This window comes from Hevea brasiliensis, chromosome 17 (genome assembly GCF_030052815.1).
Source record: "Hevea brasiliensis isolate MT/VB/25A 57/8 chromosome 17, ASM3005281v1, whole genome shotgun sequence".
Lineage (NCBI taxonomy): Eukaryota > Viridiplantae > Streptophyta > Magnoliopsida > Malpighiales > Euphorbiaceae > Hevea > Hevea brasiliensis.
Genome location: NC_079509.1, coordinates 54,701,387 through 54,724,734, shown reverse-complemented (window position 1 = coordinate 54,724,734; position 23,348 = coordinate 54,701,387). Strand labels below are relative to the sequence as shown.

Here is a 23,348-nt window from a genome sequence, read left to right as displayed (position 1 = left end):
AATTGTGCAACTCATCAATGTCAGCGAAATTAGGATTGAAGAAAAAGATAGAGTGCAAAAATAATGTGCAAGAAAATGAAAAAGTGTAAAGAAATAAAATCTAACATTTAAATCAAAAATTAAACTAAGAAACATTCACAGAGTATTTATGTCCATATCAGAAGATAAAATGAAATAAAGTAAACTAAGGGAAAGAAGTGCAGAGATAATAATAAAAACTAAGTACCAAAATATTACAACCATGACCAAAGTTTGAAAATTAAAATAAACAGATTACAAAATAAACCTAAAACAGAAATTAAAACTGCTGCTACTGATCAAGTTCTGCTATCAAGCCTTTGTTCTTTGCATCGAGTCTGCTGCGCAGTTCTGCAGAGGTTCATTGTGGTCCAAGCTTGAGCGATTTCCAAGTTTTCTGTTAAGTCTTTCATTTCTTGAAACATGGCTTGGCCCCAATGATATAAATTGTTGTAGGATTGGGCCAGTGTGTTGTAAAGCTCCAGCATTTGAAGTTGATGTTGCTTCTGTTTCTTTTTAAGAGATAAAAATCTCTTTTTAAGTTTCTTTTCTAGCTTCTTCTTTTGGTTAACCTGCTCTTGACCCATGGCTTCAATTTTGATTTCTAAGTTTTTCAAGGAAGCAAGAATTTCTGTGGTATCAGGTGAGGGAGCAGATGGTTGGACAGTGAAATTTGTTATCCTGGATTCCAAGGATTTTAAGATGGATAATATGTCTGCTGAGAAGTGTGGAGTAGAGGTTGGTTGTGGTTCTGCAGTTGCAAAAGTGGTGGGGTTTTGATGTTTGGGGTGTCGAGTCTTTGCTGTAGAGCATATGTGTGGCCTATTTTCTCACAAACATCCATATGCGACAACATGGTCTTTCTATGTATGATTCCCAGCTGGCAGCAATTTATATAGACTAGCATCAAAGCTAAATGATTTTGCTATGGCGATTATATACCCCAAAAACAATACTACCTTTAGTATGCTTGGTGACAATTTGGTGCCAATGAGTAGCTATGAAATGGGTGTACTTACTTGTTTTCTCTCCTTCATGCACCACAATAGAAACAAATCCCAGGCACCACGATCATATCGTGTCCCCTTCCTAAAACAGTGTAAGTAATGAACCTATGGAGGTATTTCAATACATGGTCAACTATCCTAGAGGCTTTTGCAGTCCTCTGTCTATAATAACCTCCAAATGGTGCAATATCTTTCCAGAATTGAACAGGGTCATAAACAGTTTGCTGCCACTCAATGTTTTTATACCCCGAATCCTGAAAACCAAAAATGGCATTCAAAGCACCTATGTCTAACTCCCTATCAATTCCAGCACATCGAAAATATATCATATCTTTATGTTAGAATCGTTGGTTTGAAACTCAACTTTAGGGAACTCAAAAATTCGAGGGTTAGATCCTTGTACACTGGTTCCCTTATTTTAGCAAAATCAGTCCAGCTAACAACATCCAAATAGGCAAAGACAGAATCATAAATGCCTAATTCTTTCAAAATTTGCTCATCCATATACTTGTTCGCCAAAATAGTTTTAGAAAGCAATTTCTCATAGGCCCTTTTCATATCCATATCCCTAAAAGCCCAAGGTAATGGAGAAATTACCTCCTCTATAGTATCTGCGGATAGTGAGTCTTTGGAGAATGCAAGGGAGACTGAGTTCTTGGTGTTTGGACCATTGGTCTTTGGGGTTTGCGAGGAAGACCTAGTCCGTTTGCTAACTGGTTCAGAGGACTGAGGTGGAGAGTTTAAGTCGAAAGGGATAGACGGTACTCGTTTCCTTTTTCCGACAGGGGTTTCTTTGAGTCTACCTGCGGCTCTTTTTGTTTTCCCTCTTGTTTTTGTTTGGGAAGGCGTAGGTTCAGGCGTTGGTTCTGGGGAATGGGTGTCGGTAATTGGTGTTTCATTTGGTGGCTCGGATTGCGGCGAGAGGGGAGTCGGCGGAATGAGAGGTGGTATTTGGCTTGGGGGCGGGGGCGGTGACTGAGGTGGTGGTGATTGTGGTAATGGCGGCGTTTGTGGTGGTGGGGACTGAGGTAATGGCGGACTGGGGCTAGGGTTAGGGTTTATGGGTAATGAGGATGGAGTACCCATTTTAGATTTTGCAGAATGTCGAAGTCTACTGAGTTTGGGTTTGTGAGAGGACCACATTTTGGTTCTGACCATTTTAATGAAAAGGAGGAAACTTTTCGACTTCCTGTAAAATTTGCCGGAAAAAATGGCGTGGGAAAGGAAGTCGACGAGGTTTATCGGGAGTGTTGGCGAGGTTTTTGGAAAATTGGCGGAAATGCTGGCCCTTTTAAAATGTGGGGTAGACATGTGGTATTTTGGGCCATGCTTAGGGTTAGGCATAAGGTTCAGCAGAAGTTGCTTAAGACTTTGCTTGACAAGCAATGTCATCAGCAAGTTTCGGCAGGTTTTGGGCAAAATTGTGGTTTTGCTTATCAAAATTAGTCCAAAAGTTATGGAATGCTATTGTAACCCTCAGCAATTACCAAATACACACAAACACCATAAAATTTAGGGATTTCAGTTCATCTCGCTCATAAACTTAGTAAGCATAGCACATGTTCATTTAACTTTTGCAATCACTGTTCATTTTAGGCACCAATTGTGACTATCCTTTTTGAACATTTAAATGAAATGGTCTCCTTTCTAAACTTACACCAAAAGCATATTTTCAGCAGCATTTCAGACAAGTTCCAATCAACCAAGAATTGCAGAAAAAATGTAGAAATTGACCTTTTTAGCAGCATGAACAGTAGCATGAACAGTAGCAAAAATCTGCAGATTGCAGAAATTAGCAGCAATTCCAACAAAAGCATGTAAATTCCTATCAGACTACAAAATTATATATACACTAAAAGGTGAAACTTAACAAACATTATTTTTGCACTTCAATAAAGTCCTCATCAGTCCTAAATATCAAAATTGATCCTCATTCAAGTTGCATTTCACAGAATTTACACAAAACACAAAATCAAACATATGCTATCAAGTAGACTGCAATTTGAGCAATTTAGCACAAGTTTAAAGGTGTTACTGTTCACAGGTACTGCATAAAGTGCAGAATGTTGCTTATACATGCTTCCCTTTAATTCTTTGCTTTTGCAACAAGTGTAAACTTGCCCAATCTTCATGAATGACCTACAAAAGATAAGCAAATGTCACTTTTGAGTTTAATGAGGGTGAAAACTGAAATAAAAATGAAATGGAAAATTAATGAACTATAAAAGGATACGCTTGGGTTGCCTCCCAAGAAGCGCTTGTTTAAGGTCTTAAGCTTGACCTTCCACTCCAATTCTCCTAAGTATCCCTGACTGGAGAACCAAGCCATGAAACCTCTACAAACTTTTGCGTGGGTTCTCCAATAAGATAATGTTTTAATCTCTGCCCATTAACTTTGAAAGTCCCTGAGGTCTCATTGCTTATCTCATGACTCCATAGGGGTATACTTTTATAACAGTGTAGGGCCCTGACCATCTTGACTTCAATTTTCCTGGAAATAACCTTAACCTAGAGTTGTATAGAAGAACAACATCACCTTCTTGAAATTCTTTCCTCCTAATATGCTTATCATGCCATCTCTTAGTTCTTTCCTTGTAAAGCTTGGCATTTTCATAAGCATCCAATCTAAGCTCCTCAAGTTCATTTAGTTGCAGCATTCTTTTTTCTCCTGCAGTTTTTAAGTCAAAGTTCAGTGTCCTTATGGCCCAATATGCTCTATGCTCCAACTCCAAAGGTAAATGACAAGCTTTCCCATAAACCAATCTAAATGGGGTAGTTCCGATAGGGGTTTTAAAGGCTGTTCTATAGGCCCAAAGAGCATCATCTAACTTTAGTGACCAATCTTTCCTCGAACAATTCACTGTTTTCTCAAGAATTCTTTTCAGCTCTCTATTGGAAATCTCCACTTGACCACTAGTTTGTGGATGGTAGGGTGTTGCAACCTTATGCTTCACACCATATTTTTGCAATAATCTTTCAAATTGATGGTTGCAAAAATGAGTACCTCCATCACTTATAATGGCACGTGGAGTTCCAAATCTTGTAAAAATGAACTTTTTAAGGAATTTAATCACCACTCTTACATCATTAGTTGGAGATGGTATAGCTTCAACCCATTTGCTCACATAATCTACTCCAACTAAAATGTATTTGTGTCCCAAGGATGATGGAAAGGGTCCCATGAAATCAATGCCCCATACATCAAATAATTCCACTTCCAATATATTTTGGAGGGGCATTTCATCTCTCTTTGAGATATTACCCATCCTTTGACACCTATCACATGCATTTACAAACTTCCTCACATCCTTAAACATGTGTGGCCAAAAGAACCCTGCTTGAAGAACTTTTTCTGCAGTCTTTGTCACACTCATATGACCCCCATAAAGTGAAGAATGGCAATCTTTGATAACATTCCCTATCTCCTCATCGACTAAACATCTTCTAATCAGCCCATCTCCTCATTTCTTGAACATATATGGTTCTTCCCAATCAGAATCCGTCCCATCAAATAGAATTTTCTTGTTTTTCTGCCATGTTAATTCAGTTGTAAGGATTCCACACACTAAATAGTTCACAAAATCTGCATACCAAGGGGTTTTTGCATTCATGATTGCTAACAATTGCTCATCAGGAAAATAATCATCTATTGGGGGCTCTTTTCCCAGATTGTCTCCTTGTTCTTGCCTCAATCTAGACAGATGATCCGCTACCACATTTTCTACTCCTTTCTTATCTTTAATTTCCAAGTCAAACTCTTGAAGGAGTAACACCCACCTTATCAATCTAGGTTTAGCCTCTTTTTTCTGAAGGAGATACTTGATAGCTGCATGATCTGTGTACACTATTACCTTAGACCCCACAAGATAGGACCTGAATTTGTCTACTGCAAATACTACTGTCAAAAACTCTTTCTCTGTAGTAGAGTAATTTATTTGAGCATCATCTAAGGTCCTACTTGCATAGTATATTGCATACACCTTCTTATCTTTCCTTTGTCCCAAAACAGCCCCAATGGCATAATCACTAGCATCGCACATTAACTCAAAAGGTAATGACCAATCGGGTGGCTGCATAATAGGAGCAGATATCAAAGCTTCCTTTATCCTGCAAAAAGCATTCATACAATTAGTATCAAAATTAAATTCCACATCTTTACTCAATAAATTGGTAAGAGGTTTAGAAATCTTAGAGAAATCCTTGATGAATCTCCTATAAAATCCAGCATGCCCCAAGAAACTCCTCACTCCCTTCACAGATGTTGGGGGTGGCATTTTCTCAATAACTTCTACCTTTGATTTATCCACTTCAATACCCCTGTTTGACACAAGATGTCCCAAAACAATTCCTTCTTGTACCATAAAATGGCACTTTTCCCAATTCAAAACTAAATTGAACTCTTCACATCTTTGCAAAACCTTAGACAAGTTAGATAAGCATTCATCAAAAGATTTACCATACACAGAAAAATCATCCATGAACACTTCCATAATATCCTCAATCATGTCAGAAAATATGGACATCATACATCGTTGAAATGTAGCAGGGGCATTACATAGTCCAAATGGCATCCTTCGATATGCAAAGGTACCATAAGGACATGTGAAGGTAGTTTTATCCTGATCATGCAGGTGAATAGGGATCTGAAAGAACCCTGAATAGCCATCCAAATAGCAAAAATAAGAATGATGAGCTAGTCTCTCAAGCATTTGATCTATAAATGGTAATGGAAAATGGTCCTTTCTAGTTGCCTTATTCAATTTCCTATAATCTATACACATTCTCCATCGATTCTGATTCTTGTAGGTATTAGTTCATCATTTTCATTTTTAACTCTTTGTGATGCCCCCTTTCTTAGGTACAACATGAACTGGACTTACCCAATTGCTGACAGAAACAGGGTAAATAATACCTGCATCAAGCAATTTCAAGATCTCCTTTTTCACAACCTCTTTCATGTTTGGATTCAATCTCCTTTGTGATTCTCGAGAGGCTTTATGGTCATTTTCCAACAAAATTCTATGCATGCACACAGAAGGATGTATTCCTTTAATATCATCAATGGTATAACCAATTATCCTTCTATGCTTCCTAAGAACTCTCAATAATTTTTCAACCTCACAATCAGTCAATTTAGCACTAACAATCACAGGATATGTAGAATTTTGCCCTAGAAAAGCATACCTGAGATTTGTTGGAAGAGGTTTCAACTCTACCTTAGGTGCTTCACCTTTTTCAAACTTTGATGATGAAGTCGTTTCTTGCTTCAAGTTCCCAATCTTTTCAATATCAGCCATAGGCAATGGTGGATTTCCTTCCAAAATTGTAGCATATTCTGCAGCTTCCTCAATCTCATCCCCTTTTTTGATGTTATGAACCAAACAAGCTTCCAAGGGGTCTTTAGGATGTTGCTTTTTAAGCACTTCTCTAACCTCTTCATCTATCACATCAACTCTCAAGCATGAGTTTGAATCATCTTTCTTTTTCATTGCTTGAAACAAATTAAATTCAACTTTCTCTTCCCCAACTTCTAATGTAAGCCTCCCATTTTTTACATCAATCACAGCTCCAGCAGTAGCAAGGAAAGGTCTACCAAGAATAATAGGAATGTGTACATCCTCCTCCATCTCCAATACCACAAAATCCACTGGTATGAAAAATTTCCCAACTTTCAGAGGAACATTCTCAACTATCCCAATTGGAAATTTAATAGACCTATCTGCTAAGCTTGATGATATGGTAGTAGGCTTCATTTCTCCAATCTTCATTTTCTCATAGATAGACAATGGCATCAGACTAACACTGGCTCCAAGATCGCATAAAGACTTATCTATACTGATATCCCCAATGTGACATGGTATGGAGAAACTACCAGGATCTTTCAGTTTGGGTGGAAGCTTATTTTGCAAAATGGCACTGCTTTCTTCCGTGAGAGCTACAGTCTCAAATTCCTCCAATTTCTTCTTGTTAGATAAAATCTCCTTCAAAAATTTGGCATATGAAGGCATTTGTGCTAAGGCATCAGTGAAAGGAATAGTCACATGCAAAGACTTCAATACCTCCAAAAACTTCCCAAATTGTTTATCCAATTTTGCTTTCTGAAACCTTTGTGGGAATGGTAAAGGTGGCATGTAGGCTTTAGGTGCAACATATTTGGGCTCCTCTTCTTTGCTCTCCCTCTCCTTACTTCCTTTTTCTTCCACTGAATTTTCTTTCTCAGCTTCAATTCTAACTTCAACTTCAGTTTGTTCATCTCCTTCTCTGCTTTTCTTTTCTTCAACTTTCTCTTCAATATTTTTATCCTCATTCTCCAATATTTTTCCACTTCTCAATGTAATAGCCTTGCAATGCTCCCTTGAATTTTCTGGTTGGCTAGGAAGCTTCCCAAATGCTTTGTTACTTGAAGAGCTAGCTTGTTGAGCTATTTGATTCTCTAATATCTTGTTGTGTGTTGCCATTTGATCCACTTTAGATGCTAATTGAGAAATCATTTCTTGTTGACTTTGATGGCTCACAAGTAGAGTTTCAATCATAGACTCCAATCTAGCTGTCTTGTCTAGTTGTGCTTGTTGTGGTAGAGGTGGAGCAGGTGCATTTTGAGGTTTAGAAATTCCAGGAGGAGGCCCTCTATTCTGCTGAAAATTCGATGTTGTTGATATCCGTAAGGTTCTTGAAAATTCTGATTTTGCCCTTGTCTACCTCCCCAAGAGAAATTTGGGTGGTTTCTCCATCTTTGGATCATAAGTTGCAGAAAATGGGTTACCACCGATCTTTGATTGTAGTTCCCCACATAATCCACTTGCTCACTTGAAAAATCTTGATTAAGTGCAGAAAAATCACGCACAATTGACATTTGCACTCCAATTTCTAGTGTATTACGGAACCTCCTTTGAAGAATCTACTTTCATACTTAACTTGTCCATCTTCTTTGTCAAAGCATCAAACTTAGCATTAATCATATTCATGGCATCAAGCTCGAACATACCAGCTGGTTTCTTGATCTCATTCCTCTCACAACTCCATTGGTAGTTGTTATAAGCAATTTTATCAAGAGCGAAAAGCTTCATCTTGATTTCTCCATAAGGTCACCTCCATAAGATGCATCAATTGTACTCCTAATAGCTGGTGAAACTCCATTATAAAAGTGTTGAACAAGCATCCACTTAGGAATCCCATGATGTGGACATCTCCTTTGCAAATCCTTGTACCTCTCCCATGCTTCATACAAGCTCTCATCATCTCTAGGTTTAAAGGAAGTCAGCTCATTTCTTAGCTTAGCTGTCTTGCTTGGTGGAAAATATTGAGCCAAAAATGCTTGAGAAAGTTCATCCCATGTTGTGATAGAACCCGGTGGCAAAGAATGTAACCACTCTCTAGCTCGGTCCTTCAGAGAAAAAGGAAATAATCTGAGTCGAATTGCATCATCAGAAACTCCATTTATCTTCAACATATCACTGATCTCAAGAAAGTGTGCCAGATGCACATGTGGACTTTCACTTGGATTTCCTCCAAATTGTGCTTGTTGTACCATTTGACAGAGTGCAGGTTTCAGTTCAAAATTATTAGCTTCTACCCTTGGTCTTGTGATACTTGGCATGAAATCTCCAATGTTAGGATAGGCATGATCCTTCACAGAGCGGTTGTTATTGTTGTTGTTGTTGTTGTCAGCCATTTCTTCTTGTACTTGCTCTTGTGCTCTTTCTTGTTGTTGTTGAGCTTTAATTTCAGCTTTTCTCCTTTTAGATTCTGCTCTTAAAGCTTTTGCTGTCTTCTCTATTTCTGGGTCAAAGAATAGATTGATTTCTTCACTTTTTGTCCTTCTCATAAAATAAAGCACCTGAAAAACAAAAATAAACAAATTCTCAAAGTAAAATGGTAAAAAGAAAATAAAATAAAATGCCCAAATTAACCAAACAAACAATCGTTTAATATCAAGCAAAAATCAAATCCCCGGCAACGGCGCCAAAAAACTTGTTGGCGACTTATCCGCAAGTATACGGGTCGTCTCAAGTAATAAAGTGATGAATCAAGTATCGTTCCCACGAGGATTTGCTGTTTGATTACTAAACTATGAATGAAGCGATTATTTGGGCTAATGATTAATGAATAAAAGGTAAATGTAAATGAGCAAAGTAAATGAGCAAGGTAAATTGATTAATCTAATTGAAATGGGTAAAGAGCAAACAAATAAATTCTAATTCTAGCTCGCAATTAAACTAAAATTAACAATGGGTAATTTAAACGAAAGTCTAATTATGGTAAAAGTGATTCCAGAGTTGGGGGTTTATGCATAAATTAATTGGGATTTGTCTTGGGCATTCCAATTTTTAGGGAAAAATAGAGTTTGAAGGAAATTGATTCTAAATCCCTTTAATATCTTTTTCAAGCATATCAAAGTGTATTCTAAAATAACCAAACCTACTTTCGTATGTATTTGATTACTTTAGAACCCATTAAGTTTTGTAACCAATAATTGATTCCTCTTAAAGTCCTAGTTTATTTCTAAATCTAGTTAATTTTAAGTTCCAATCCTTGATTAACTATCAATGACTTTCACCTTTCGGTCCTTCAATCAAAGATTAACACAATACCCAATGGGTACCAACATTAGGCAAGTAAATCAAGCACACAAGGAAGGAATCAAAACTCATATTCATGTAAAATAAGGAAATACCCAGTCCAAATCCACAAATTAATCTAAAACATATTTCCCAACTCTGAAATCTAAAGGAATTACTCACTCATAATGGTATTTACAAGAAATATAGATGGAAGAATAAAGAAAAACATGATAAAAGGACTGAAATGGGAAAACCCAGGTGGAAGAACCAAGGTCTCTGGTTTCTGGAGCTCCAAACTCGTGCAGCAGCTCCTTCTTCCAAGAGAGAATGGCGTCTTCTCTCTTTCTCTCTATTAAATTTTTCTTTTTCTTTTTGTTTTTCCTCCCTTTCTCTTATGGCAAAAATAAGGAAATGATGAATTTATATGGTCCCAAAAAGCTGCCCTAAAAGTAAATAACAGCTAAGGAGTGGATAGAAAATGAGGTGTAAAATTATCCAAGTCAGCAGCACTTTCACGTTCTGGGCATTCTGCTTAGGGTTAGGCTTAACCCTAAGCAGCTTCTTAGCAAATTTCAGGTTCTGGTCACACTGTCTGCTTAAGGTTAAGCAGACCTTCAGCATATCTCGGCAGACTTAGAGTAAAATGGACTTTTCTGCTCATGCTTGACTTGTGCTGCACCTTAAGCACTGCCGCTTTACCCTAAGCATGACCTTAAGCAGAGTCTCAATCAAATTTCGGCTAGTTTGCTCTTTCAAGGCTTGATTTCTTCAACTTTCCTCCATGCTTAAAGAACTTCAAATCTCTTCAAATTATTTCCTATTGCACTCATTGATCTTCGATTTGCCACAAAATCCTATAAAAAACAACAAAATTACGAAAATCAAATATAAAGTATCTAAAGTTAACAAATAAGCTAAAATAAAGCTAAAAACATAAAATATACTAAAATATAAGGGCAAAATGGATGCAAAACTACCCTAAAATGCCTATATGAAATGAGTGTAACACTTATATAGCTAGATCACCACTTAAAACCCTTACCATATGTCACCTTCTGATTGGCTCTAGATTTTAATTAACTCAATCACATTGTGCCAAGTGTCCAATCTATATTTAATCTCGACTTTGAGCATCTTACATAATTAAAAGACAAATGGCAAGCTTATGTGTAGTGCCATGTGTCACCATCTCATGGTGCCACATGTCACCCTGTGAAATGACCAAAATACCCTTATGTCTTAATTTTGCGTTCTCAACCCAAAATAATTATTTCTCTTCTTCTAATCAATTTATATCAAATATAAATTAATTAATTAATCTCTATTAATTAATTTCTCATTAATTAAATTCATATTTAAACACTTTAAATATAAATTTAACTTATACTATACATCCAATAACTTAGATTTGGTTTCAAGCCATGCTAGGGACTTTACAATCTAAAACCAAACTTATTTAATTAATCAATTAAACTCTTTAATTAATTAATTAAATCATATTTAATTTGGTGATTACTTGTGTATGTGTGTAACTTACTAGACTCATCACTAATTGGCAATGAGACATGATATCAACTCTTAATATCATTAGAACTCTTTCTTACCATAAATAATTTCTCTAAATCATTTTATGCACCTCATAAACTATGGTTAATGCCTAGCATAGCATGCCATGGCCACCCAATTAGTAATAAGGTTTACTTTAAATGAACATATAATCATATGTTACCATGCACTAGAATCTCTCTGTTACAAAATCCCAATTCGAGCTGGAGTTATGGTTTATGTCAAACTCCATTTGCTATGAATATTATATTCTATTTTAATTCTAGTTCTTGATTAAAAGATTTTTCTCATCAGAAACTCTTTTATGATTAAATCTATCTGTCCTGGCCAATAACTTGAAACATCAAGAATAATTAAATGAACATAGGATTTTATCCCTATTTACTTAGAGGAACAGATTCCATCTTGATTAACACCTACCTCCATATATAACTAGTAGGAGCCAACACATGCCCATATACCCATACACAGTATAAGTATGAAAGCAGTATCAAACTCAAACTACCTATATACAAGATAACTGTGCTATCTCAGGTCTAAAGATTATATGCATTGATATGATTTATGACAATGCATTGATAAGAGTAAACTCCATGTGCTTGTCATAAGTGTCACTGGTTCGGCCTACTTATCATGTATAAGTGCCTATCATGTTTGTTATATGGCATGAGACTCACATTTCCATCTTATTTACATCTCATATAAATAACTTGGGAACAAACATGATTACAATCTTTCTGGATAATTCATGTCCTTATTGTGAAGTATCATCGATTGTGAACCTATTTATGATACTTTGTACTAGAAATACTGTCACTCATATTCTTAATAACTTAAGAATAGAATTTCTAATAAAATATCAATGGACCTTTTCTATTGCATATAAATATATTATGTAAATGGAAAAGTGAAAATGCCTTTTGTTAATAAAAGATGTACAAGATACATACTGAATGATATGCTCTAGGGCATACTACTAACAATCTCCCATCAGCACTAGAGTCATTCATTACAATATCTTAGACCCATCTTCTCAAGATGTTGGTCTAACTGAGCTTGTGACAAAGGCTTAGTGAATGAATTAGCTGGATATTTCAGCTGATGCTATTTTCTGCATGGCTATATCGCCTTGTCCAACTATCTCTTTGATAATATGGTAGGGCCTTTCTATGTGTTTGGGTTTCTAGTGAGACCAGGGTTCATTATATCCAAAAAACTTCTTTTGAAGTATCTGATGCAGCAATATGCTCGACCTCAGTAGTGAAATTTGCAGTCGTACTTTATTTGGAACTCTTCCAACTGACTGCATCTCCATTACAAATGAACACATATCCAGAGATAGACTTTCTATCATCGATACCTGATTGAAAATCAGAATCAGTATAACCATCCAATTGCAAGTCTCCACCTCCATATATCAAGAATAAATCCTTAGTTCTTCTCAAGTACTTAAGGATATTCTTGATAGCTATCCAGTGTTCCAAACCTGGATTGGATTGATACCTGCTAGTCAAACTAACAGCATATACAATATCCGGCCTAGTGCACAACATTGCATACATCAAACTTCCAATAGCTGAAGCATATGGAATCCTAGCCATTTTATCTCTTTCTTCAGGTGCCTTTGGAGACATCTCTTTAAAAAGGTGGATACCATGTCTCATTGGTAACAATCCTCTCTTGGAATCAAGCATGTTAAACCTCTTTAACACCTTTTCTAAGTATAGACTTTGGGATAAACCAATTATTCTTTTTGCTCTATCTCTATAGATGCGAATCCCAAGAATATAGGTTGTCTCCCCTAAGTCTTTCATGGAGAATGTATTTGATAACCATACCTTTACAGTTGTCAACATACCTGTGTCATTACCCATCAACAGTATGTCATCCACATATAAGACAAGGAAAGTGATAGCACTCTCGCTCACCTTCTTATATACACATGGCTCATCCTCATTTTTAATAAAACCAAATGACTTAATGGCTTCATCAAAATGGATGTTCTAACTCCTCGAAGATTGTTTTAACCCATAAATAGATCGCTTTAGCTTACGCACTTTGGAACCATCTTGGAATTCATAGTATACAGCTATTGCTAATAGAATCATAATTGATTTAAGCATGGCAACAGGCGAGAAAGTCTCCTCATAGTCGATTTCTTGCCTTTGGCGAAACCCTTTTGCTACTAGCCTTGCCTTATAGGTCTCCACCTTTCCATCAGAACTAATTTTCTTCTTGAAAAACCCATTTATTCCCTATAGATACAATACCTTCAGGTGGGCCAACAAGATCCCAAACTTGATTCTTATACATAAAATCAATCTCGAATTTCATAGCATCAATCCATTTTGAAGAATCTATATCTGATATAGCTTCTTCATAGGTAAGTGGATCATCTCCATGATCTACTTTTTCATGAGTAGACAACTCTTGTTCTTCTTCATGAAGGAAATCATATCTCACTGGTGGGTGAGATACCTTAGTTGTTCTATGAGGAACAGCTATAGATATTTCATTAATAGGTGTAGGTTGACTAGATGGATCTATATCCATCTGATCTGTTGGTTGATCAAAAATCTCCAATTCTAACTCTATTTGCCTTCTTTTGCCTCCTTCTTGAACAAACTATTATTCAAGAAATGTGGCATCTCTACTTACCACAACCTTTTGTGATGTAGGCAAATAAAATTAATATCCAAAACTATCTTTTGGATATCGACCTTTTTCTGATCTGGTTTTCAATTTATCAGTGTTTAGCTTTTTGATATAAGCTGGACAACCCCAAATCTTAATATGCTTAAGACTTGGTTTTTTTCCATGCCATATCTCATAAGATGTGGAAGATACTAATTTTAATGGAATCCTATTCAGAATATACAAAGCTGATTCTAATGCAAATCCCCAAAAGGAGATTGGCATATCAGTATAGCTCATCATACTACGTACCATATCCAATAAGGTACTATTTCTCCTTTCAGATACACCATTCAGCTGTGATGTTCCTGAAGGAGTCAGTTGGGAAACAATGCCATGCTCTCTCAAGTATTCATCAAATTCAGTACTCAAGTATTCACCTCCACAATCTGATTGAAGAGCTTTAATACTTTTTCCTGTTTGATTTTCTACTTTAGGTTTAAATTCTTTGAACTTTTTAAAGGATTTATGTTTGTATTTCATCAAATACAAACACCCAAACCTTGATTTATCATCAGTAAAGGTAATAAAATAATGAAAATCGTCTCTATCTATTTCTTTAAATGGACCACATACATCACTATGTATTAGCTCCAAAATATTTTTCAGCTCTTAGTCCTTGTCCAACAAAGGGCGATCTAGTCATTTTGCCCTGAAGGCAGGATTCACAAGTTGGAGTAGGTCCAAAACCCAATGAGGATAAAATCCTCATTTTCCCTAGCTTTGCAATCCTATTTTCCACAACATGACCTAACCTTAAGTGTCAAATATATTTTGAACTTGAGTTGATTTTCATCATGGCATTGCATTCTTTTAGATTGCTTGCATTAGATTTGTATTTAACATTATTATCTAGATAATAAAGTCCATCATGCATATAACCCAAACTAACATATTTATTTCCAAAATAAATATTGCAAACATTATTTATGAACTAAAGTTCATAACCATCTCTAGTCAAACTAGATATAGAATGATGTTCTTAAAAGGCATTAGGTACATGCATAACCTTATTTAAACACAAAACATGTCCACACATGTATAAAGGTTTAGATCCTATGGCTAAGGCTTCAAAAGTTGAGCCATTGCCAATCCGGAATCTAACATCCCGTTACTACAAGCTTCTATTATTGGCTATACTCTGGGTAGTTCCTATTCCTGTGCCCATCATTATGGCAGTAAAAACACTTTCCTTTTGCCTTTGTCAGCTTTGGTCTTCCCTATCTATTTAGCTATCTACTTGGAAGGACCAATAATCTGAGGTTTCTTTTTCTTATTACCCTTATTCTTTTTAGACTTTCCAGCAGAAGAAGATGTAGTCAAAGCTACTTCTTTTCCTTTATTGCCCGACATATTCTTTTGGGCAATAACCAGCATGTTGAGTAAACCAGCCAAGGTGCATTTCTATTTAGTCATATGGAAATTTGTCACAAAATTCCCAAATGACTCAGGAAGGGACTAAAGGATCAAATTCGTCTGCAGTTGGAAATCTATGTTAAAGTCAAGATGTTTCAGCTGCTCAATCAGCCGAATCATCTTATGGACATGATCCCCAATATTCTGTCCCTCAGACATCCTCATGCGGAACAGCTGCCTAGATATCTCATACCTAGCATTCCTACTGTGCTTACCATACAACTCTTGTAGGTGAAAGAAGATCTCACTCACACTCTGCATGTTCTCCTACTGCTTCTATAACTTATTACTCATAGAAGCAAGCATGTAACACTTGGCTCTCATATCATACTCCTTCCACTTGTCCAAAGTTTCATGTTCCTCTTGTGTGGCCTCTGGAGGTAAGGGACCAGGAACCTGTGAGTTTAGAACATATCCAATATGTTCAAGGTTTAGGACAAGTTTCAAATTTCTTAGCCAATCAGATGGATTAGGTCCTGTTAACCTATTGCGATTAAGTATGCTTGCAAGGATATTGGATGGTGGTGGTTGTTTTGTACTCATTATTATCAGAAAATTTAACTACAGAAAATAACCAGATTAATTAGTAAATGTATCATGTAATTAACCAAAATGATAATGGTTTTTTAATCAAATTGGTCCTCCCACTAACTTAGCGAATCCTACACTTCCAAAGTAGAAAACGGAAATCCTAGTTGGATGGATTTCTAGTGGGTGATTGAATTCTTATAATTCTATTGATCATCCTCAGGTGCATCCATTATTGGAATTACAATAAACTATAAGTGAGCAACTCCTTGCCCATCACATCTCATGTGAGGTTCAATCCTTTACCTAGCCCCTAATGCTCAAAATCTCAGGTATATCCAATATTGACTTATCTTGCATTAGTTAAGTTGATCCCATTAAGCCAGTAATTATGCAAACAATTTTAATGTCCTCAGGTACATCCAATATTGGCCACCAAACCATTTACATATTTACAACATCTCATGCTTAACAATTATTCTTAAGAAAATCTCTTAAATTAATTGTATCATATGTAACTATTTAAAATTTCTTAAAATAATTGCCCCAATGGAGGGCTCATGTTATAATTACTTTAATTATAGCATATCCAACTTAATCATTTATTTAGAAGATTTTGTGGTTGTCCTAATTACTATTATGGTCTCACTTTGCACATTACCCATTTAGCATGCATATATCATATACTTGCATACATTCCCATACATCTCATGCATTCATGGATAATAAATAAATATGGTATGATCATGGACTTTCTAAGGGATTCAATTCTGAGCCACCAAGAATTGAATCAGAGCATTCCTAGGTGCATTTCATTCATTCATATTACAAGAGTTGCTGAAAGAGTACATAATCAATACTTAATCTTAAATTCCTCCCACTAGTCCCACCAATGCTCTTGACCTCCTTGATCTTCTTACAATCCAATATTACATAGTAATCCTTGGCATACCAAGGCGAATTTATAAGAACTAAATAAATGAAATTACAACCCAAAATTATTACAACCTTAATAATACATGCCCAAAAATAAATTAAAATAAATAATTAATTTACAATCCAAAGAAACATAAAAGAAATAAATCCAATCACATTGGTCTTTTATAATCCATGATCATCCATCATGCATATCACTATTTAATAATTAAATAAAACATACATACTTAAATTAAATTGAATATCTCATATTCAACTTAAAAATCTAGATTTGAATATGATTCAAACAAATTTAAAAATTCAGATTTGAATCATATTCAAACAAATTTAAAAATTCAGATTTGAATCACATTCAAACAAATTCAAAAATTCATATTTGAATCACATTCAAACAACTTTAAAAATTCAGATTTGAATCACATTCAAACAACTTTTAAAATTCAGATTTGAATCACATTCAAACAACTTTTAAAAATTCATATTTGAATCACATTCAAACAATTTTTAAAATTCAGATTTGAATCAAAATTTAATTGTGTGAATAAAAATCCTAATTAAACACTTTAATTAGTCATGGGCCTAATTATGGGCCTTTGAATCCAAGCCAACAAACAAGCCCAAAGCCATGTGCATGGTTGGATGCACCAAACAATGCGCATTAATGGAGTTCACCTCTATGCCACCACCTTGACCTTGCAACCAGCAATGGATCTATCATCTCATTATCATGCCACACAATTAAATCATATAATCAACAATCTAAATGGCAAATATAGTGGCTCTGATACCAATTAAAGGAGCGAAAGCATGAAAAACACAAGTTTAGATCATTGAAATTCAAGATTTTTCACCTAGGGTCACATGCATCATGCAAGATTCATTTTTATCTATTTGATTTCAATGATAAACAACATATTAAAACTTGTTTAATATATTTTTGAATCTACATTTGTCATTTAAGATTTTAGAATTAATCAGATTAATTATTAGAACCCTAGATTATATTAAGAACAAGTGCACTAACCTCTTGATGCACTGCAGTGTGTTTGGCACTTTTGGGATGCATCTTTAGGGCACCAGATGTTGTCCCTCTAGCTTGTCCACACCAAGATCACCTATGGCAGCCCTTGAACAGCTTCTAAGCTTTTTCTATGAATTAGAAAATCAAGTTTTGCCTTTTAAGAGATTACATATGTAAATAAGACACTAGAAACAATTTCTAGTATTTTTAATTCAAGAGATTGTTTGCTAATCTCTTTGAATTAATGAGAGATGAAGAAGAAGAGGGGAGAGGGTAGCCAAGGGTGGCGGCACAAAGAGAGAATAGCAGCCCACACGTTTTACTCTTTCATAATAACACTTATATAACTAGGTTACCACTTAAAACCCTTGCCACATGTCACCTTCTGATTGGCTCTAGGTTTTAATTGACCCAATCACATTGTGCCAAGTGTCAAACCTATATTTAATCTTGACTTTGATCATCTTACATTATTAAAAAAACATATGGCAAGCTTATATGTAGTGTCATGTATCACCATCTCATGGTGCTACATGTCATCCTGTGAAATGACCAAAATACTTCTATGTCTTAATTTTGAGTTCTCAACCAAAAATAATTATTTCTCTTCTTCAAATCAATTTATATCAAATATAAATTAATTAATTAATCTCTATTAATTAATTTCTCATTAATTAAATTCATATTTAAACACTTTAAATATAAATTTAACTTATACTATACATCTAATAACCTAGATTTGGTTTCAAGCCATGCTAGGGACTTTGCAATCTAATTGCAAATCAAACCTATTTAATTAATCAATTAAACTCTTTAATTAATTAATTAAATCATATATAATTTGGTGATTACTTGTGTATGTGTATGACTTACTAGGCTCATCACTAATTGGCAATGAGATATGATATCAACTCTTAATATAATTAGAACTCTTTCTTACCATAAATGATTTCTCTAAATCATTTTATGCACCTCATAGACCATGGTTAACACCTAGCATAGCATGCCATGGCCACCCAATTAGTAAGAAGGTTTACCTTAAATGAGCCTATAATCATATGTTACCATGCACTAGAATTTCTCTGTTACAAAATCTCAATTTAAGCTGGAGTCATAATTTATGTCAAACCCCATTTGCTATGAATATTATGTTCTCTTTTAATTCCAGTTCTTGATTAAAAGATTTTTCTCATCAGAAACTCTTTTCTGATTAAATCTATCTGTCCTAGCCAGGAACTTGAAACATCAAGAATAATTAAATGAACATAGGATTTTATCTCTATTTACTTAGAAGAACAGATTCCATCTTGATCAACACCTATCTCCATATATAACTAGTAGGAGCCAACACATGCCCATATACCCATACACAGTACAAGTATGAAACCAGAATCAAACTCAAACTACCTATATACAAGATAATTGTGCTATCTCAGGTCTAAAGATTATATGCACTGATATGATTTATAACAATGCATTGACAAGAGTAAACTCCATGTGCTTGTTATAAGTGTCACTGGTTCAGCCTACTTATCATGTATAAGTGCCTATCATGTTTGTTATATGGCATGAGACTCACCATTCTATCTTATTTACATTTCATATAAATAACTTGGGAACAAACATAATTACAGTCTTTCTGGATAAGTCATGTCCTTATTGTGAAGTATCCTCGATTCTGAACCTATTTATGATACTTTGTACTAGAAATACTATCACTCATATTCTTAACAACTTAAGAATAAAATTTTTAACAAAATATCAATGGACCTTTTCTATTACACATAAATATATTATGTAAACGAAAAAGTGAAAATGCATTTTATTAATAAAAGATGTACAAGATACATACTGAATGATGTGCTCTAGGACATACTACTAACATGCACACCCTATATTCAAAACCTAAAAAGAAAATGTTGTAAGTATGCAACTCAATGAATATACATTAAATAATGCACATGACATATATAAATCTATCATATACCAACCTCTAGTAGTACTTCAATTCATCCCTACTCATTATATGTAGCTTTAAGCAAGAGTAAAAACATCTCCACCACTACATAATGGATCTAAGGTAGCGATTGAAAACCATTGCCATATATGTTTAAATTGTACCTATAAGTCAATGTTAGCGGTTTAAATCTACCTCCATTGCTATAACATAAGGCAGCGATTTGATTATATTTTTCCAATGGACAAAAACCGCTGCCTTGAATAGATGCAAATCACTATTATTACAATAATTTTAGTAGTTATGTAATTTATCAATTAATTTGTAATAATTTTGAATTATTATAAAATTGTTGCCTTATAGGTAAAGAGGTAATAATTTTAACCTCCAGAAAGTATAAATATAATTAAGTGAAAAGTTAATAATTCTTTTTAATTATTCAAATAACATTAATGAGAATTAAAAATTATAAAAATAATAATTATGCTTTGTTAACCTCATAGCAAACACACCCATATGAACATTTGTAACCATTTATCCCTAGTAGTGCCATAATCACTAGACCCAAACTTAAATAATTACTTCAGCCCATATAACCAATTATTTTCCAATTCTAATTGTAGCTTTAGTGCCCATATAATATTTTGTAATTTCAAAATGTATGTAGGACTATGCACCCTCTAGGAGTTAGAGAAGACCTACTTGCTCAACTTTCAAAGAACTTTAATTAGAGTAGCCTTAAAATTATTCCTTTCTTTAGAGGAGAAACTAAAAAAGATATGGGAAGACTAATGTGATTAATGTGACTTTCCGTGATTTAGAAACCACCAAGCAAAACCCTAAGGAGTCCTTTTCTGAGTTCATTACAAGTTGGAGGAATAAAGTAACTTAAATGTTTAATCATCCTATCAAACAAGAGAAAATTGACATGGTGGTAAAAAAATATGTTATCAATCTACAAGGAGCATCTCTTAACTTAATATCTCCTTGATTTTAAAGCTTTGATATCTACTGGTGCCAAAATAGAAGATGTCATTCATGAAGGGAAGCTTAAGTTTGATGACAAACATGTTGAAGTCAACACTAATTCAAGCTTAGGTAAAATATTCAATTGAGTCCTTGTGTTTATAGGAAAAATTCAATTGAATGTATTTTCAATTTTTTGTTTAAATTAATCTAAAAATTTCAACGTAAGCCTAATTTATCCTAAAAATTAAAATTTATAAGCTAAATTTCTTAATTTTTTGATTTAAATAAAAAATTAAGAAGTTGAATTTTTTTAATTTTAAAACTAAATTTTTTAATTTAAATAAAAAAAATTAAGAAGTACAATTTCTTGATTTTCTTTATTTTAGGTCAAATTGAGCTTAAATTACAATTTTTTAACTAAATTGAAAAAAAAAATAAATTGAATTTTTCTAATAAATACAGTTGGTGTAATTAAGTTTTAAGCTTTTATTCTTCTCATAGTTCACATAAATAATTAATTTTAAAATATTTTAATAAAAAAGATCAATTGATCTCTTAGTTTTGAAAGTACATCCGCCACTATAGGTGAAATTGAGGATCCAAGTATTATTTACTATAAAATTAGAGAAATCACGCATGAATTAGATTGAAAAAAATTGAATCAAGTGATTTGAATTTAAATTATTTTATTTTATTTTATTTATGAGTTTAATAGTTTCAGATTGTGGGTTTAATTTGAGATACTCATCATAGAATGAATTTTGACTCAATTTATAGGTTGTGGATATTTTTAAATTAATATATTAATTTTAAAAAATAAATTTAAAATAAAATTTATTCATTTAATTTTTTAAGTTAATATTTTTTTAAAAAATCGATTCACGTAGGTAAATATGAGATCAACTCATACTGATTATAGAGTTGACTCTTAATTTTGTAATTCACTCAAATTCAAATCATTTTAAAAGTGATTTTTTTATTTTTATCAAAATATAAAAATAAATAAATTATTTTCTTTCTTTTTCTTTATTAAAAAAATTATAATTTTTTTTTAATAACAAATATTTTAATTTATTTATAATTTCACTTATTTTTTCATCGGTAACTTTCCCTTCTATAAAACTTGCACTTGGACAAGCAATAAAAATATTATCAAATAATTGAAAAGGTGAAAAGAAATTTACACCGTTTCTTTTAATTTCCATATTTTGAACATGAATTGCAAATTAAATGCATCTCAAAATCAGAATTTAGCAAAAGTTTCATTGAATTGAGTTCATACTAATCATTATGAATTCCTAAAAAAAAATGCCATATAAGATAAACAGAGAGCAAGTTACTATAACTTCTGGTAGAGACTTATGGTAGAGATTATATTTTTCATTAGCTGATACATCAACCTTCGCAGCCACCTTCGTCGTCTCTCTCTTTATATTTCTAACAAGTTGGTTGCTCGCATTTTATTTGAATTTAAATTTTATATTATATATAAATTTAATTTTACTTAATTACTTAATTTATCATTAAATGTATAATTTTAATATATTTAATGAATATACTTATTAAAAATTATTAATTAAGTTTTTATTAATTAATTTATTAAATTAATTAATAAAGAAAATTTATGAAAATACTATATACTAGTGTAATTTTTGGTACAATTGTTCATATACTATTTTCTGACATTACTAAGTCATTATGGCAGATCTGGCTAGTTCATCTAATTTGATTGAGGAGCTTAACCACAACAACTATAGTACATAGAGTGTGATATCCTCATTTTAGGAAGTTTGTACATTTTACTGTTCCGATAATTAATATTTGTCCGGACGGTCAGAATATCTGGAATTATATTTAAACTAGAGTGAGGAATCATAAATAACCTAAATAATGACAAAAAAAAATTAAGGATAAATTTAAGAAATGAAATGCCAAGAGGTTAGATGAGCCGGAGCTACGGCGATAAGTAACCCTAACGGGAAGCGACTGTAAAGACAATTGCCAACCTCGGACTCGTGGGGAACCCTTTGAAATAATTATTTAGGATGTAAATGAAGGAATTTATAAGGTTTATATGACAATAAAATGCCAAGAAAATACGAGAAAATTTAAGCTAATCGGTAAGGATAATTATAACTCTATGAACACAACGAAGGGCATTTTGGTCATTTCACCTTCAGAGATGTTTTTTGACCAACTTGTCCATTTAAGTAAGTGAGGTTTATGACATAAATATGAAAAAATATTGATAAAAATTTTAATTAAAAAAATAGGTAAAAGAAAGAAGAAAAAAAATCAAACAAAATGAAATTTAATTAGAATTATTACTTAAACATGACATAGGGATGATCTAATTAAAAACTTGGACTAATTAAAATTTGACACACCTAAATAGACAAGATAAAAACTAATTAAAGAAGGAAAAGTCATCACCTTCATCTTCCTTCATGTTGGCCGAACTCCACCATCACTATTGCCCCTCCATTTTTGTTTCTCAAAAGCTTCAATTTCCATGCAATCACACCCTAAAATTCATAACTCCCAACACTAAACTTTGATATTTGACCTTGGGGAGAAGGTTGATAGCAAAAAGGAGAGGAAAAACTTGAACTCAGGGAAGCTTGGAAATCCTTTAAGTGAGGTAAGTGCCATTAAACTTTAAATTAGTTGTTTAA

General features: G+C 33.7%; 1 protein-coding gene and 1 non-coding gene across 2 annotated transcripts; one reads left to right on the top strand and one right to left on the bottom strand.

The window, feature by feature from the left end:
• Positions 1 to 1,051: 1,051 nt before the first annotated feature.
• Positions 1,052 to 2,111, bottom strand: LOC131175299 (vegetative cell wall protein gp1-like). The gene is made up of 3 exons (XM_058139027.1): positions 1,429 to 2,111; positions 1,198 to 1,322; positions 1,052 to 1,107 (listed from the first exon to the last, which is right to left on the bottom strand). Exons 1-3 carry the CDS (start codon positions 2,109 to 2,111, stop codon positions 1,052 to 1,054), a joined length of 864 nt encoding a protein of 287 aa, XP_057995010.1.
• A 6,083-nt stretch (positions 2,112 to 8,194) lies between these two features.
• Positions 8,195 to 8,301, top strand: LOC131175765 (small nucleolar RNA R71). The gene has a single exon (XR_009145955.1). It is a non-coding gene; the product is annotated as a small nucleolar RNA R71 (small nucleolar RNA).
• Positions 8,302 to 23,348: the final 15,047 nt, after the last annotated feature.